Source organism: Mobula birostris, chromosome 4, assembly GCF_030028105.1.
Source record: "Mobula birostris isolate sMobBir1 chromosome 4, sMobBir1.hap1, whole genome shotgun sequence".
Classification (NCBI taxonomy): domain Eukaryota; kingdom Metazoa; phylum Chordata; class Chondrichthyes; order Myliobatiformes; family Myliobatidae; genus Mobula; species Mobula birostris.
The window spans coordinates 87,176,392-87,195,138 of record NC_092373.1 but is presented as its reverse complement, the minus strand read 5'-3'; the positions used below and the strand labels follow the sequence as shown (position 1 = coordinate 87,195,138).

Sequence of the window (18,747 nt, the reverse complement as noted above, 5' to 3'; positions counted from 1 at the left end):
TTATTACTGCCCTCTTATGCCAGTACTGGCTCACAATCAGTTGAACATCTTTCCCATCCAGCCCCAATGAGTTCAGGCAATTATCCAGCTGTTCATGATTGACTTGGTCAAAAGCTTTTTCATAATCCAGGAAGCACATGTAAATGTCTTTTTTTTTCTAGGCCTCGTTCCACAATCATTCGTAAATTGAAAATCCCTTCACGGGTACCCTTACCCAGTATAAATCTGCTCTGACACTCATTAATTTCATTAAGAACTGTCCTTTTTATTCTGCTTAGAAGTATTAATAACAAAATCTTGGAGGCATGTCTTATAAGACTTATAGTTCTAAAGTCTGAGCATTTCGTGCTCTTACTTTTATTTGGGATCATGACAAACTCTGGCACCACAAAATCTGTTGGCCACCTTTCTGTTGAGTAGATTGTATTGCAACGCCTCATTATCTCTTCAACCTCCGAGTTGCCAAGGCACTTCAACATTTCGGCTGTAATACCATCTACACCACAGGCTTTGCCAGTTTTTAACTTTCCAATGGCTGCTCTTACTTCTTTCACTATAAATCTTTCACTATACTTGCTCAGGTTATACCATTTCATAAAGAGCGACAGATGCTATTGAAAATGAAGCAATATGTTCAATGCTGAAGCTGTTTCAATCTGCAGGCAGGTAAGCTGGAAAGAGTAGGAGGAATGGTCTTCACGGAGACCATTGGTAGGAATGTGTAGGAAACTAGCTGGTTAATTTATAAAATGGTTCTAGATGTCTTTGATGTTTGTCACAGATACAGAGTAATTGAGCGAGGGGTCATGGAAGCACCATATCAGTAAAATAGTTGATAAATGTAAAGGAGCATTAAATATTCTCAGGTGTCTATGTGGGTATTCTTGTGGTGCTACACGAAAATTTTTGTTGACCATTTATAGATGGTTCAAGAGATAATTTAACAGGGAATGTGTGTGGCTGTTTTTATGCCTGAATTATAGGTAACAATAAAGAAACGTCTTCCTAACCATTTATCAGTATATACATCAGAATGGGTGGCCATCATTTTGGTCTTTAAGTGGGTGGAGGAAATTTGTCCTTGCAAAGGTATAATTTGTCCAGATTCCTGTTTAGTTTTGATGAGCCTTAAAACAGGCCATTCTAGTACTAGGTCATACTTACTATTGGAAGCTCATCAAACATTATTTTGTATACATTGGTTTGCATATCTGCTTTTTATGGGTTATATACATAGAGGTGTTGAGTGGAATGAGCGGGTTGATTGTTTAGCTAAAAAAGCTGTTAAAAATTCAACTGTGGATATAGACCTTCCACTTATCAAATCAGAAACTAAGGGGTTGGCGGGGTTAAGAATCAGGGGATTAAGGATTATGAGACACAAGGGGAGACACCTTTACAGAGTACATAAACTGTTGGGTTGAAGGGAGAAGGGGGTAAAACATGAAGTGAAGGAATTATATTGACTTGATTTAGAATTGGACATACTTTGTTTAATTATTGCTTGTATCTTGTTGGAAAACGTCACTCCGAAGCATGAAGTTTTTGTTATCATTATTGAAACAGTTGAACGCATTCTATAAAAATGTGAAGCATGTAAGGTTGATTTAAGTCAAATGCAACCTTCATTACAATCTTGGAGAGTTGATAGCTTTCCTTTAAAAACATTAAGTTATGGGAGTGACCTTAATTAAATTCACAGTATTACTTACAACCTTTTGGGCTTTTGGGGGTACCTTAGCTTTCACTTGAGAAAGAAGTAGTAAGGGGTTTATTTCCCAATTCTCTACACCACACTCCAGTCCCGTTGGTAGCAGTAATGCATCTTTAAGTTAGACTGCCAGGCACCATTAAGAGTCAAAAGAAGAAGAAGAAGAAGAAGAAGCAGAATTGAAAGAGGGGAAGTGGTGTCTGTCAGGGGAGGGAGGAAGAGGAGTATGAGGCTGAAGGGAGGAGGAGGGAGAGTGAGGGAGGGGGAGGAATAGAGGAGAGATGGGGTGGGAGGAGGGAAGGACAGGGAGGGAGGGGGAAGGAAGGAGGGGAGGAGAAGTAAGGGATGGGGTTGTGGGACTGGTGGAGAAAGAGAGGGAGGTGGAGGGGAGAGAGTTGCAAGGGAATGAGGGAGGTGTGCTGGAGTGAGGGAGGAGAGGAGATGGGTGTGGTGGACTGAGGGAGTGGAGAAGGAGGGGGGTGGTGTTGGGGAGGAGAAAGGAGGGAGGGTAGGGAGGGGAGAAGGTGGGAGGGAGAGTAGGGGAGAGAGGGTGGAGGGGTATGGAGTGGGGAAGGAAGAGGGGGATGGAGCGGTGGGGAGAGAGAGAATAATTTTAATTACTTTTTGCCATATCACATGCTTGCTGTACTGTTTACGTTTACATACTAAGTTATCTAGATAGACAGACTGCTTTGACTGGCACTTATCGGTAGATATCAGTCAGGTTTTTGGAAGCTTTCCTAGTATTGCATCAGGAAGTATTTGTCAATGCCCAAAATGCGTCAGGTTCTGCGTAGCATTGGCTCCACAATTCGATACATCGGTAGAAACAGAAGGTTTGAAAGAGTTTAAGGCTGATCTCATTTAATTAATTTTCGCCTTGTTTCTCTCACACGATTAATGCTTGTCAGTGTTGTTTATAGTTAACTCGCTAGAGTGAGAGGAAGAAAGATAAGAGAGAGCGATAGAGTAATAAAGGAAAAGTGGGGGAAGAACAGAAAATTTAAGAGCTGAGAGCCAAACAAAACGGGGGTGTGGATGATGTCAATACAAGGGAAGTTGTTGATTGGTGGGTTGTTGTCGAGAGCATTTTAAAAGATTCATTTCCGTAAGATGCGAAAAATGTAATGAACGACCTCCTCCAGCCACCGAATATACTGTGACAGTGGAAATTCTGGGATGTTTCCGTGTCCTGGGCAAACACAGGAGGTATCCCCAGCTGGAAGAAGTGCGTTTTGAAGCTTGAGAAATGGCTGTTGTCACTGAGCTTCTTCTGTAGCGAAGACCTTTCTGTGGACAGGAAGCTGTGGCGAAGGCGCTGTTCAGTTTGAAACAGCGCAGTTGGAGGAAGCAGGTAGGTAGTTCACCAGATATTCTCTAGCCAATACTAATTTCTAATACTGTTGGGAAACTGGTTTAGCTTCAATGCGAGAAGGGCAGAGCTGGAAAACGCAAAAAAGGGTGTGGGCAACGGAAGAAACAGAAACAAAACAGTGGAAAATAGGCCAGAACATAATGCAACATTGCTTTTTGTTACAAAGTCTGTCCACAAACTGTGGACTCAGTTTAGAAAATTACAGCCAAGCTGTGCAGGTAGAATTACAGTGGAATTATATTGACAGTCTCGTCACTGTGTTACTTGACAAAGTAAGAAGGCGGTTTTTTTTTTCTCCCGAGGGGCGGTGGGAGAACGGAAAATGCAGCTTAAATTACAGAAAATATCCTGACATTTGAGGACTGGAAACAACAGTTTGAAGGTCATTGTAAGGGCAATAGGTGACATTCCAGGGGGCTCAAAGGTTCAGCTGCGACACAGTCCCAAAGAGAATGGCGGGGTATGCCAAATCAGGAACAACGTGGAGAGAGGCTTCATGGAAATGGAAAAGGAAGCCTATGTCAGAAACGGAGTTAATGTCAGACGCGGGTTGAAATTAAAAGGACAATTGAGAAAGCAAAGAGGGGCAAGTTGGTGAGTGAAATGCAAAACAACAAAGGTATTTTTGTTTACAAATCACGGGAAAGTAACTGAGGAAATAGTGGGGCCTATTAGAAGGCACGGAGGTAACTTTATGGTGGTAGAGCATATGGGCGGAAGGGGGAGAATGCTGAATGTGTTATTAAGGTGAATAAGGGTGAACGATTGGAGTGGACAAACATGGTAAGATGGAAAACATCAAGGCATTTAGTGACTTTGAAACTACTTAAATTGCCAGTAAGATGTATGATGTATCTCAAGCTTTTAATAGAAGTGAAACAATTCCAGGAACTCCGTCCGGCCCTGCCTAGTTTCAGCCATGGTGCCAGAAGCATTAGAGGATTGCTCATTTTAATTTTTAAAATGGAGTAAATAATTAAGTGAATAATTACAGGATAGTTACTGTAGTTTAACCCCAGTGAGGACAAACTGTTAGAACCTTTGTGAAAACTTCATTTACAGATTGATCAGGACTAATCAGCATCGATGATACATGAAAGTATTGACTGAACTATATGAATGTGTTGAACAATGTCAATTAGGTCACTATATTGAAAAATTTTTAAATTCATGCCTTATTCTTTTCTGATTCAACAGCAAGAAGTATCCACTTAACTAAAGGTGATAAGAAATTACTCTAAGATTATATAAAGAAAGATAAAATACAGAAAGAAAATGGTTAATGAAAGAGGCAAGATTATACTTGTCAACCAGTAATCCACTCCACCATACTGTTGGGAGGGAACCACAGATGCCTGACTGCTTTTCTCGCTCTGTGACCCAGTCTAAGAGATGATTCAAACTTGCACAAAAAATTTACCTACTTTTATTGTTCAGGATCCCTTCAAAAATCTACATAAAATTTACCCAGTATTTTCCAGACAAATGTGTTTTTCACCATTATCTTCCCTCAAGTCTGTAAACTGGTACTCTCACTAAGTTCTCAGAAAATGGCTGTAGACTTGTTCCCCTGTACTTTCTCAAGGCGCTCCCTCATCCCAGACTAACATCATTTTGTTTTACAAACTTCCATTTCCTATTACCCATTTTAGCATATACCAAGGTGGAATCAAATTAACTCTTTCCTTATAGTCACTTTCATTGATCTTAGCAAGGGCAGGCTAATCAAAAACTCCCCCGGATCTGAGGGAGAATAGCAAATTAGATCAGTGGAGGGCATAAGGGGGTAATGGTTGCTCTGTTTTACTGACTAGAAGGCTGTTACCAACAGGGTACTAAAGGGGTCATGTTTAATCTCATGCTTTTTATCACAGTACTTAGTGATGCGGAAATTAATATTGGGGGCACAGTACTGAGGTTTGCAAGAGATGCAAAGCATTGGCTGTATGGTTGACATGAAGCAGGAAGGCCTGATATCTGAAGTATTGATGGGGAGATCATTTGAGCAAATAAGTGGCAATTGGAATAAACCAGATAAGTATGAGGGAATGTGTTGGAGGAGGTGCAACAGTAATGATACTAAATCAAAACACAAGAAAGTCTGCAGATGAAGGGTTTATTTATTTCCACAGATGCTGCCTGACCTGCAGAGTTCCTCCAGCATTTTGTGAATAATGATAGCACTCTGAAAGAATTGGACAAATAGAATTGGAATGTATATCTACAAATCTCTATACACTATAGGACAGATGAATAAAATGTAAGATGGCATGTAGGAGGCTTTCCTTTACTAGACAAGGTAGAGACCACCAAATGTGGGAACTATTATACATCACCACTATTACCACAGCTTCGGTACTGTGTTACACAACGTTACACAAACATGATGATTTACTGGGTGGGGGGGGGGAAGATTTCCAAGGATGTTATCCAAACTCAAAATTGTAGCAATGAAGAGATTTGGTGGGCTGCAGTGGTTCACTATGGAGAACAACTGGGTGAGGTATAGCAGATGTTTGAAATTGTGGGGTCTAGATTGTGTAAATGGGTAAGCATTTAGTGTATGTTCAGTATTTGAAGGGAATGAGGAAATTTTTACCCCACCCTGAAAATGAGAGGGGTAGAACTTTGCCTGCCTCACACCTTCCCCTCCCCCCACCCCACACACTCTACCATCCGTTTAAAAACGGAAGTAGTTGTGTATTTGTTGAGTTGTGTGTTACAGAACCGCAGAGTCTTTTGGAATGTAAAGCAACGCTGATTGTCGATCTCTCAGATGCAATTAACTAATGGCATCTTCCTCTATCATAATTATTTTGTGATTCTATCATATCATAAAGTGCTAGTCTGCTTCTGAGATGTTGCTGTGGTAATGCATAATACACTGTAGTCACTGCATCCAAGCTAAATTTTTAATCGGGTTACACAAACATGTCGCATTTCCTGGCATCACTTCCTTCTTTCTAATGCAGAAGAGCAGAAATAGTTTTGTAGCCATTAGTGATTGTTCTGCTTTGTGAATAAAAATGAATAAATGCAACTTGTTCCAATTTATCATCTAATGCTAAATTGTACTGCAATTCAACAGGGTTTTTAAGCAATTTATAATGTTGGATCATAAGAAAGAAGAGACTGACCATTCAATCATTTGAAACAGTTCAACTATACATCCAAGTCATGACTAAACATCTGCCTCAGTGCCATTTTCTTGCACTGTCAGATATCGATCGATCCTTTAGGAAGCTCCAATTTCTACCTAAGTTCCAAGGATGCATGGGTTGGTTAAATAGCCACTCAGTGCAGGTGAATGGTGGAATTGGAATGTTAGATGATGGGAATGTGGGGAAAATAAACTGGAATAATGAAATGCTGGAGGAACTCAGCAGGCCAGGGAGCATCTATGGGAAAGAGTACAGTCAACGTTTTGGGCTGAGACCATTCATCAGGACTGGAAGGGAAAAAAAGATGAAGAGTCACGGTTAGAAGGTGGGAGGAAGAAATACAAGGTGATTGATAAAATGGGGAGGGGTGAAGTAAAGAGCTGGGAAAGAGATAGAGCTGGAAAAGGGGGAATCTGATAGGAGAGGACAGAAGGTAAAGGGGGAGGAGCACCAGAGGGAGGTGATGGGCAGGTAAGGAGATCAGGTGAGAGAGGGACATGGAAAAAGGAAGGGGATGGGCCTTACTGGAAGTTCAAGAAATGAATATTCATGCCATCAGGCTGGAGGCTACCCAAACGGAATATAAGGTGCTGCTTCTCCAACCTGAGTGTGACCTCATCATGACAGTAGAGGTGGCCATGGATTGACATGTTGGATTGGGAAGTGGAGTTAAAATGGGTGACTACTGGGAGATACCACTTTTTTTGGTAGATGTGTAGGTGCTCGGTGAGGTGGTCTCCCAATCTACATCGGGTCTCGCCAATATACAGGAGGCCACACCGGGAGCACTGGATACATTAGATAACCCGTACAGACTCACGGGTGAAGGGTCACCTTACCTGGAAGGACTGTTTGGGGCCCCGAATGTTAGTGAGGGAGGTGGTGTAGGAGCAGGTGTAGCATGTGTTCTGCTTGCAAGAATAAGTGCCTGTAGTGAGATCACTGGCGAGTGTCAAATGGGAAAATTTGATGTTCATGCCACCAGGCTGGAGGCTACCAAGACGGAATTGAAAGTGGGAGAAATCTACGTTCGTGCCATGAAGTTAGAGGCGCAACCACCACCAGGCACATCTTCCTTCCCCACCATCTCCATTTTCTGCTTTCCGCATGGATCGCTCCCTATGTGACTCCCATGTCCATTCGTCCCTCTACGCTGATCTCCTTTCTGGCACTTAACCTTGCAAGCAGAACACATGCTACACCTGCCCCTACACCTCCTCCCTCACCACCATTCAGGGCCCTAAACAGTCCTTCCAGGTGAGGTGACACCTCACATGTGAGTCTGTTGGGGTCATATACTGAGTTCCCAGTGTGGTCTTGTATATCGAGACCCGAAGTAGATCGGGAGACTGCCTCACCGAGCACCTACATTCTGCCCACCAAAAAATGCGGAATCTCCCAGTGGCCACCCATTTTAGTTCCACTTCCCATTCCAACTCCGACATGTCAGTTCATGGTCTCCTTTGCCTATCGCGAAGGGGCCACATTCAGGTTGGAGGAATGGGAATACCTTGCATTACGTCTCGATAGCCTCCAAGCTGATGGCATGAAGATCGACTTCTCGAACTGTGGTAATGTCGCGCCCCCCCCCCCACCCCCATCTCCTCCTCCTTTCTTCCATGGCCTTCTGTCCTCTTCTATTTGATTCCCTCTGCTCCAGCCCTGTATCTCTTTCACCAATCAAGTTACCAGCACTTACTTCACCCCTCCTCCCTCCCAGTTTCATCTATCACTTTGTGTTTCTTTATTCTCCCCCCACCTTCTTACTCTGACTCCTCATCTTTTTTTCTCCAGTCCTGATGAAGGGTCTCAGCCCAAAACATCGTCTGTACTCTTTTCCATAGATGCTGCCTGACCTGCTGAGTTCCTCCAGCATTTTGTCTGTGTTGCTTGGAATAGTGAAAGATTTGTTTAAATAAATGAACTCTCTGTGCCAAAAACTGCTACCCTCTGAGTGAATAGCTCATGGAATTTGGACAAATAATGATTTGGCTAGGAGACTGGCTCAGTCAAGTCAAGTTTATTGTCATTTAACTCTATACAAGTATACTGTCAAATGAGAGGTTTCTCCCAAAGGGGTGTAAAGCACAGTAGTGCCCATAACACACATATAACATACAATACAAATTTAATCTACTGTTACAAGATTCACCCCTTGTAAAATGGATCAGGGAGGCACAGAAAGAATCTGTAATTACCGACAAGTGTCTTTCTTGTGTCAATGGAAGAACATGGGACTCATACGATCAAATACCCATGTGCGCACCTTCTATGTTTTCTTGAATTTCCATGAACAATCAAAGAATAGAAAAGGTAATACCAGTTTTTAAAAAGGAGTTTTTGCTGTTCACCACATGTTCCTCATAGTCCCATGGTCTGTGGGGCATCTCACATCTATGATGGTGAATATCTGCCAGCACACTTGAAGTGGCTGCTTTTGTATTCATTTCTTGCCAATTCAAATATTGTATTTCAGTGCCATTGGCTGTGAGTCACCTGATTGATCTATAGCACATTTTTATTGGCTCTGCTCCAAGCCAGTATCCATTTATTGCCCTCTTTCCAGCAAGTGACAACTGGTAATTTATGACTTTTTGTTCTCAATCAGCAACCAAATCATCTCTTGTGGCAGGTCCAAACACCAGCAGTCACAAACCTGCAGAATATATCCAACCAAAGAACACCTCACTAAAGCTTCTTATTTGGAAATGACGTCTAGTCCAACAGGTTATCTGGAGCATCATTGTGTTATCTTTAAAACACTGATCAAGTGACTTCATCTCACAAAGTGGAGAACACAGTCTCTTCATAAAATGGCAGCCTCCATCTCTTTCCTCATGGCAAGAACAAAGACAATTGGTCTGTCTGCTTCCACTGCCCTTGATACACTTGAATTCACTGATTGGTAAACTGTAGTTCTTTCTGGCCAACACTACAAATGAATTATGCATACATTGTTTATAGATAAATAAAGTACATAAATATTGTATGGTACAGTACAAATTATCTGGTGACTCTTTGAATGTGATGCAGCAGGGAGTTCAAAAGCCTAATGGCCTGAGAGAAGAAACTATTTCCCATCCTGACCATTTTTGTCTTTATGCATTGGAGTCTCCTGCCTGATGGTAGAATGTCAGAGAGGATGCTGGATGGATGGGATCCTTGATAATACCAAAGGCCCTGCATGCGCAGCACTCCTGACAAATACCCCCAATGGTTGGTAGGAAGACCCCTATATCCTGTTGATCCTCTCGGCTGACCTCACAGTCCTTTGTAGGGACTGCTGGTCTAATGTTCTGCTGCTCCCGTACCAGAAGGAGATGCAGCTTGCTAGGACTATGTCAATGGTGCTTCTGTAAAATTCAATTAAAATTAAAGGAGCCTCGCTCGCTTGCCTCAGTCTCCTCTCAAAATGGACGCCACAGAATTCAGGGAGGTGATTTTGAGGGAACAGGTAAAGTCATGCACGATGTGAACTCCTAGGAACCTGGTACACTTAACTCTCTCTATGGTGGAGCCATGTACATGCAGAGAGAGATGGTTCATCTGCAGCTTCCTAAAGTCCACAATCATTTCCTTGGTCTTCTCCACGTTTAGACTCGTGTTGCTGCTCTCCTACCAGACCACTAGCTGCTCCACTTCCTCTCTATACTCCGGCCTATCAGCATTGTTGATGATGCCAATCATCGTTGTGTCAACCGCAAACTTGATGATCAGGTTTGAGCTGAATATGGTGATGCATTCATGTGTGACAGTGTGAACAGCAGAGGACTGAGCACACTGACCTGCAGAGTGACAATGCTCAGCCTTTCACTTCAATTCAGTCACCTACACTGACATGGACTCCCCTTCCTTTTGATTTCACTTATGAAATTGAAAGCATTCTGCAAGCAGCAATGGCTTCAGTTCCAAGTGTTCCTACATCACATTTACAATAGTAGCAAAGATCATTCCTGATAGTTTGTTTGGAACAGTTAAACTTCAAGCCAAACTGTATGCCTCTAAACCTAATGCACTCAGCAAATTGCCACTCGCTACTCGCTGTCTATTTCATTTGCTTCAAAATACTGTTCCAATAGTTTAGTATCCATTCTGTAATCAAAATCGTTGATGTATCCAGCCATTTCTGATTTTTTTTTAATGATTATTATCACCCGATATTCACTCTTTATCAATCCTGAATTCTTCAGTTTTCTGAGTTTTCTTTAAAAATAAACTCTATTGCCTCTTCCTTCCTGAAGACTCTCTCTGCATGTGATGGACCATGCTGAACTGTTTCAATGTTGCTCACGCTATGTTTTATTTTATTTTGAACATCTCACTCGCTTTAACAGGTTATTAGCCATGTCAGGTTCATTTTAAAAATGTCTCATCACTAATATTATGTTTTATAACTTAAAAACATTAAACAAAATCGAAGAAACTCATGGCAGTTTGAAAATATGGATGTAACTTCGAGTTTACCTTAAGTGAGGCACTCAGATATCTCGGTAGTGTGATGACATACACAATTAATAAATTTTAATATATGCTTAATTATCCAAACTAACAAGAATGCTTAATCAAACATATATACACAAGATTACTCGAATATTATTGAAGTATTAAATACACAATAGAAAGCACAGTTCTTGCTTCCCTGAGAGTGACCACGTCCTCCGATTAAAAGGCAGCATCACAATCCTTCAGCTGTGCACGGACCTCTACAACATGTCATAGCTCCTGATTTCCCCTCACATGGATGTGTTTCATGTGGGTAGGGTCCTCCGTACACTTCTCCATGTAGCTATCTCAGACTGAAGATGATCATTGTAGACTTAGCTGCAAAGGAATCTCCATGCCTCAGGTTCGCACATTCAACTTCAGAAATCAATTTTTCTTTTATAATTTTATGGTGCTGCCATTTAAAATTTAAACAATATTTGTACTTTCAACAGAAAGTGATGTTGTCTGAATTTATTGCAGTCTCAGCCTGTTCTTTGCAAGTGAAGTTCCTGCAATATGATTTTCCCATTTTCCACCAGCCATCCCTGAGCCACTCCCCCAGCCAAATCAATATTTGTCCGTTCACTCAGAAGGTGGTAAGTCTTTGGCATTCTCTGCCACAGAGAGCTGTGGAAGATGTCACAGAATTCATTAAGAAATGAAGTGCCATTTGAGGAACAATATAATCCTTAACCATAACCATAACCCTGTGACTGTAGCTGTTTGTTCTCCCAAAAGCTTCACCAAATGTATTGGATCTGAACTATCAATAACATGATCTGTGTTGGCTGACTCTGTTTTTACCTATATCACTTTAATGTCAACTCAAATACTGTTAGTTACAATTATATGACGGACAGTAGGTGTAGGGGCTCCTGGTTTCTCTTTCTCATTATTCCCTGCGGAAATAGTATGAGTTTTGTAGAGATCAGCGAAAAGTTTTCCATGTTCTTGCAATGGAAATGCAGAAACTCTTATTAACTTCAATACAATTATTAACTATGTTTAGAACGAAGAATGCTTTCCCAGAGTAGGTGTTTAGTGTCTGAAGTTGACTACTGGCTACAACATGGAGGTCAATTCTATTGTGCATGCAGAAAGGGATGGATAAATATCTGAGAAGAACGAACTTGCAGGGGTCTGTGATGATGGTGAGAGGTCGTATTACTCTTGCAAAAATCCAGCACCAAATGGTCTTCCATGCAACAGGTAAGTGTTTCTGTAAGTAATGTGATTCAGTTTGAATATTTATCCTGCAATTTGTTTCTCAGGAGCCTTGAAGGAGATATTTCAGACTCGGATCATGCTTTCCTTGCATAAGGGCTGTCTGGTCGTCCTCGCGTTGGTGATTTGTAGTACTCTGTACATGTACTACAAATACTATCAGTCTGCTAACAGCAACAACTTGAAACTACCTCAGGTAACAAAGGAACCTGATGCCATGATTCCCAACAAAACGTTCAAAGCTGGCATTATGTTTTTGGAATCAACTGACAATTTAAAGCCAATGCCGTTGGCGATGTGTTCAGTGGAATCTGCTGCTCGTCTGAACCCAGACAAACCAATCTATTACTTCATGAAGGGGTTCAGTGGCAACTTGAGCCAGTATCCGGAGACTGAGTATAGAGGCATCCATTTACTCTCTTCGATGAAGAATGTCATCATTCTACCCTTGAATCCCATTGAGCTATTTGAAGACACCCCATTGGAAAGCTGGTATCAAAAGGTAACCAAAATTATGATTTATTAATTCCAATAAGTAAGTTATTTGAAAAGTAGAGCACCTGCAAAATATTAACAAAAATAAACTGATGACAATTGTAGGGTTTGCTCAGTAACCTGGTGTGATTGGGCTAAACAAGCTGAAGTGTGGTGAAGAGTTGTCCATGGTTTTCTGTTTTCTGCTATAGAATTAAAAACCTAATACCTGCAGAAATTGTTCTGTCTGCCTAACATTCAAGGTAACTACTACTATAGATTGTTTTATTATTACAAAACTAGACTTCGATCATAATTTAAACTATGCACAAGAGAAAAATAAATGCTATACACGAGAAAAATAAATGCCAAACTTTTACAATTATGGTTGTTCATTCAGTAGTGTGAACCTTACAAGAACATGAAAACGTAGCACCAAACTACTCAAGTAGACCCTGTGTTGATACATCCTTTCATTGTTTGGGATGCCTCCCCACACAGCTCAGCCTTTCCATGTATGGGAGCAAAAGGATCCTTGACCGTCACCCGGCAGTCTCCAGAGTGTCTGTCCCGCGGAATTGGTAGGATATTTCATGCTGACCGCTTCCTGAGGGCTGGAACTTCACTCTGCAGTCTTTGACATGAAGAGGTTGTGGATCTGACTATGAATGCCTTTGACACAAAGAGGACATCTGCCTAGGACTGTTAAGAGCTACCTAGTGTGTTGTGGCCATGCTCCACCTACACGGGGGCTGAAGGCTCGTCAAACAATGTTACTTAAATACTACCGAAATATCAAATACACAACTAGGCATCACACAACTTTGCATCTTTAACTGATCATCTATTGTGACTAGTGCTTCCAAAGTGACGACCTCTACATTGGTAAGACCTGTCGTAAATTGGGGAACCGCATTGTTGAGCACCTCCGCTCCATCTCCCAAAAACGGAACTTCCCGGTGGCAAAAGATTGTAATTCCGATCCCCATTCCCATCCCAACATGTCGGTCCATGGCCTCCTCTTGTGCCAAGATGAAGCCACCCTCAGGGTGGAAGAATAATACGTTGTATTCCATCTAAGTAGCCTCCAGTCTGATGGCATCAATATCAATTCCTCCTTCCAGTAAAAAATATTTCCCTCCCCTTCTCCTCTTCTTCTATGTCCCACACTGAACTTTCATCCCTTCTCACCTGCCTATCCTCCTTCCCTTTCTCCTATTGTGCAGTTTCCCCTCCTATCAGATTCCTTCTCTTCTAGCCCTTAACTTTTCAACCCACCTGGCATCACCTATCACCTTCTAGCTATCCTGCCTGCCTCCACCATTTTATTCCTGCATCTTCCTTCTTCCTTTTCAGTCCTAAATAAGTGTTTCAGCCTGAAGTGTTAACTGTTTGTTCATTTCCATAGATGATGCCTGACCCGGGGGGGCGGGCTCACGCACGTGTGTGTGTGTGTGTGTGTGTACACAAAAAAAGTTGCCATTATCTATGCACCATAGAAAGCATCCTTTCTGGATAGATAATATATTGATATGCTACTGCTCTGCACATGATAGCAAGAAACTGCAGATTTATTGACACAGTTCAGCCCACCACAGAAACCAAGCTGTTTTCCATGTACTGTCTACACTGTTCACTGCCTCAGTGACTCAGCCAGCATTATCAAAGTCCCCACCCACCCCAGACATTCTCTCTTCTCCACTCTTCCATCTGGTAGAAAATATAAAATCCAGAAAGTGTGTACCAGGCTCAAGGGCAGCTTCTACCTTGCTGCTGTTGGAATATTGATTGGTTCCCTAGTGCGTTAAAACCTCATAGAATATGTTCTTATGATCTTGCACCTTTTTATGCTTGGCATGCTGTCTAAGTTGCATGCCATCTTGGTCAATGTCTCCCATCCACTACATAATGTACTGGTTGGGCACAGGAGTACATTCAGCTAGAGACTCATTCCACCGAGATGCAACACAGAGCATCATAGGAAGTCATTCCTGCCTGTGGCTATCAAACTTTACAACTCCTCCCTTGGAGGGTCAGACACCCTGAGCCAATAGGCTGGTCCTGGACTTATTTCATAATTTACTGGCATAATTTACATATTACTATTTAAATATTTATGGTTTTATTACTATTTATTATTTATGGTGCAACTGTAACAAAAACCAATTTCCCCCGGGATCAATAAAATATGACTACAACTACGTCTATGACTATCTTATCTGCACTGCACTTTCTCTGTAGTCATTACACTTTAGCTGCCTTCTGTTATTGCTTTGCTTTGTTCTACCTCATTTCACTGTATAATGATTTCATCTGTGTGAATAGTATGTAAGACGAGCTTTTTGCTGCATCTTGGTACATGTGACAATAATAAACAAATTCCAATTCCTTTGCAACACACACAAAATGCTGGAGGAATTTGTAGCATGTCAGGCAATATCAGTTCCTCCTACATTCTGTACGTGTTGATCCAGATTTCTAGCATCTGCCGTCTCCCTTGTGTCTCTCTATGCATTACATTTGGGACCAGTCATAGGCATCTTCACTGAGTTCGTGGAATGCATGATTCTCTGCCCTTCATGAAGGCCATCCTCCTGTCGCAACTTGTGGGTGGTGATAGCACCATCTTCACTCTCTTGGCTGGAGCCCTCAGAGTTGCTTTTCACTGACTCTGGTCCTCACTGGCTGCTCTTGTCATCTTTCACTGCTGACCACTTGCTGGGTATTATTGCTGATTTGGTTTTGCTGATGGGCTTTGTTATACCCCTGCTGTGATCTTCCAGAAACTTGGATGCTAAAGTGAGAAGGCTACTGCTTGTCACTACAACAAAGGGCAGTAAGTCTGATTGAAGTGTTGTATCCAATCCTCAAAATGAGATGAGGTAAGAAACCTAGGCTCTCTATTGTTTCTGTTTCCCCACGTTAAGTATTCAGACTCTAATCAATGTGGTCAGAAGCCCATATTCTTTCCACTGTGTCACTCACCTGTGAGCTCATACTGAATACTTAGCCCTGGTAGTTCTGTGACTTTGGATCATCCATTAGTCCAGCATGAGATTAGATGAAACCTGGAGCTTTTGCATCAGGCTACAGAATAAAGAAGCCACTATTTAAATGTGAAAATTAATATTACCCTGTCCCTTATCCTACAGGCCAATCCAGAAGAAGAGAAGTATTGGGCCCATGTGCTTGCTGATGGCTGCAGATTAGCACTGCTCTGGAAATACGGGGGCATCTACCTGGATACAGACGTAATATCATTAACGCCTTTACTGTTTACTAACTTCACATGCTTAGAGAGCACAGGATATTACAATAATGCGGCACTGGGTTTCCATCAGAAGCACCATGGTTTTATATGGAATTGCTTGGAAGATTTTGTGGCCAGTTACGATGGAGGTATTTGGGGTCAGCAAGGTCCACGACTGATAACTCGGGTGCTGAACAAATGGTGCAACACTGTTGACCTAGCTGCCTTCGCTGGCAATACATGCAATGGCATCTCTTTATTGACCAGGAATCGTTTCTACCCAATACCATATTCAAGCTGGGAGAGATTCTATGTTGCCTGGGAAAAGGAGGATATAGAGCATACTTTCTCAGCTACATATGGAGTACATGTTTGGAACTTTATGAATTCTGGCGAGAAAAGAAAACTGGTTGCTGGAACTGGGTCATTAATAGAATACTTTTTTCAGATGCATTGTCCAACTGCAAACAGAAACTTAATTCATTAAAGAAATGGTTTGGAGAATTTCTTGTCTGAGATATTGCATCTAATTAAATAGTCATGAGATGAAGTGGGCACCGGGGAAAGAGTTTATCCGATAAACCTCCACTCTCTTCAAGTGATCTGTTAAAGAAAAACCTTTTTAAGCCAGTTAAACACCAATATGACCATTTGCTTCCTATGAGTCCCAGCAGCATGTTGTTGGGTTTCTTTTGCAACTTTTGTCATTTCGTACAGACTCACCCTTACCTAGGGCACTGATGTTGGTTTAATTTTGAAAGCTGCAGTTAAAATATAACAAAATCACAAAGCCCTGTGATTTCCCCCAAATCTGTACTGGCATTTAATAAGATTCTCAGATGATCTTATTGTTACCTGACTGCCAAAATCCTGAACTTTCCTAAATCAAAGTCTGGCTCAGCCTTTAATAGCCCAACCGCATCTCTCAGGAGCAGAGAATTCTAGCTTCTGCTCTCTCAGGCTTCCATGGTAATCCCATATTGTGAAATTACACTATTTATCTCCCTCCATCTAGTTCAATATTTTCCACTAGAAGAACATTCTCAGCATTGCATTCATTTCAGTTCACCACATCGCAGGAAGGATGTTGAGGCTTTGGAGAGGGTACAGAAGAGGTTTGCCAGGATGCCACCTGCATTAGTGGGAATTTGCTATAAGGAGAGGTTGGACAAACTTCTATTTTTCTGGGTTGGCTGAGATTGAGGCGAGATCGAACAGAGGCTACAAGAGGCCTAGATAGGGAGCAAGTGTCTTTTTCCCAGGGTTGAATTATCTCATACCAGAGACTATGTATTTAAGGTGAGATTAGTAATTTTTACACAGAGAGTTTAGAATATGTTGCCTGGGGTGGAGATGGAGGCAAATACAATAGGGGCCCTTGGCTACAAATGGATACAGCTCCTGTGCTTCCAGTTTCTGGAAGGATCGCCAGTATCCTGAAGAAATACTTGATTAATACCACCCACGAACCCCTGAGGAAGCTCAAATCACAGCTTATGCAAGCCAAAGAGGACTTGTGATTCAGGTTGGCTGCGTTTACAGGAATCCCTGAGAATGCGGAGCAGTGTATATCAGCCAGATGGTACGCACAGAGGAAACCCACATCAAGTAGCACAGTAGGAGTATCCATTTGACTACCTGGAGAAATTGGTGGTAGCAGAGCACTGCATTCGCAATGGCCATAGGATTGACTTTGGCACAAAACTACTGTGCTGTGCCAATGGCTTTTGAGACTCCCTGGTAAAGGAAGCCATTGAAATAAAACTAGAAGAAAAGAATTTTGACAAAGACAAAGGTCGCGTTGTAAGTAAGAACAGGAATTTAATTGTAAACAAGGTGGGGAAGTAGAAACCTGATTGGATGAGGACTAACCAATCAGGAGGGACAGACTACGGGGGTATAAGTACCACTGGACTAGTCATGCCTGATGAAGATGACAGAGTTTGTCATCAAAACATCAGTTATAATCAATATCTGTACCCAGCTGGAAGCCCGAGAATAGTTTGTTGGTTATTCATTAATTGGTTTATTTATATCTAAATAATTTCCTGTTAGCTGGATTAAAAAAGGTGATGGATTCAAGATCCTTTAGTTCTTTGCTTAATTTGCTTTGTATTTGTATGTTTGTTTAAACTTTAAAATAAACGGTCATTAAAAATTAAGACTGCTCACCATTCTTGAACCCCAGAAGAATCCTGGGGATCAGAAAAATAAGAGGTGCAACAAATGTTAAGACCTGGCTTTGTATCAGTAACGTCAACGAACATGAACTGAATTGGTTTCTATGGGCAATTTAGATTCAATGAATTTACATTTCCTACAATTTGTAATATTGCAGGCAATATTTTCTGCACATCTCTCAAAGAGCAAGTGGAATTGAATGCGGCACTTGAGCTGCTGCCTTTCAGTTCCAAAAATGCTGGTTCAATCGTCATCTCCAGTATTGCTTGTATCGAGTTTGCACATACCTGTGAGACTACGTAGCATTCCCGATGGTTCTAAAATTTCCACCCAGCTTCCCATCAATCCACACCCACCCTACCCGAGAGCCTCTGTTTAAAAATGTAGTCAGTTTTTCTTTGCATTGAGTTGAAACATTAGTGTCTCCATAATTTTGTGGACACTAGACTTTGAAATACAGCATTGATAAAAATGGGTAGAGTGGTCCAGTCGCTCATATGCAGAAGCTCACAGATCTTCATCATTGTTGAAAAATCACTGCTGTATGAAACACTGAATGATGGTGCACAGATCCTCGTACACTCATGGAGATAGAAAGGAAGGACATGACTTCCCATGGTGGGGGAGTCTAGGACGAGTGCACAGCTGCAGGATAGAAGTGCATTCATTTAAAATAAAGAGGTGGAGAAATTTCTTTAGCCAGAGGGTGGTGAACTTATGGAATTTGTTACCACAGGCAGCTGTGGAGGCCAGGTCTTTGGGTGTACTTAAGGCAGAACTGATCAAATGTTACGGAGAGAAGGCTGGGAAGTGGGGCTGAGGAAGGAAAAAAAGGATCGGCCTGATCGAATGGCGGAGCAGAGTGGACGGGACAAATGGCCTAATT

At 41.8% G+C, this 18,747-nt stretch overlaps 1 protein-coding gene across 2 annotated transcripts; it reads left to right on the top strand.

Annotated features, from left to right (window-relative positions):
* Positions 1-2,382: 2,382 nt before the first annotated feature.
* On the top strand, positions 2,383-17,842 carry LOC140196462 (alpha-1,4-N-acetylglucosaminyltransferase-like). Of its 2 annotated transcripts, none has more exons than XM_072255723.1 (3): positions 2,383-3,065; positions 12,004-12,458; positions 15,583-17,842. In XM_072255723.1, the coding sequence occupies exons 2-3, from the start codon at positions 12,036-12,038 to the stop codon at positions 16,165-16,167; spliced, it is 1,008 nt and encodes a 335-aa protein (XP_072111824.1). In that variant the 5' UTR covers positions 2,383-3,065; positions 12,004-12,035; the 3' UTR covers positions 16,168-17,842. The 2 variants fall into 2 exon arrangements, with proteins under 2 accessions (XP_072111824.1, XP_072111825.1); XM_072255724.1 differs by lacking the exon at positions 2,383-3,065 and adding an exon at positions 3,089-3,358.
* Positions 17,843-18,747: the final 905 nt, after the last annotated feature.

What these genes read in the sequence shown, in the direction of transcription:
- LOC140196462 (XM_072255723.1), top strand. Translation starts at nt 12,036, where the DNA reads ATGCTTTCCTTGCATAAGGGCTGTCTGGTCGTCCTCGCGTTGGTGATT. An exon ending in TGGAAAGCTGGTATCAAAAG is followed by an intron (nt 12,459 to 15,582) that starts GTAACCAAAATT and finishes CTTATCCTACAG; the next exon opens with GCCAATCCAGAAGAAGAGAA.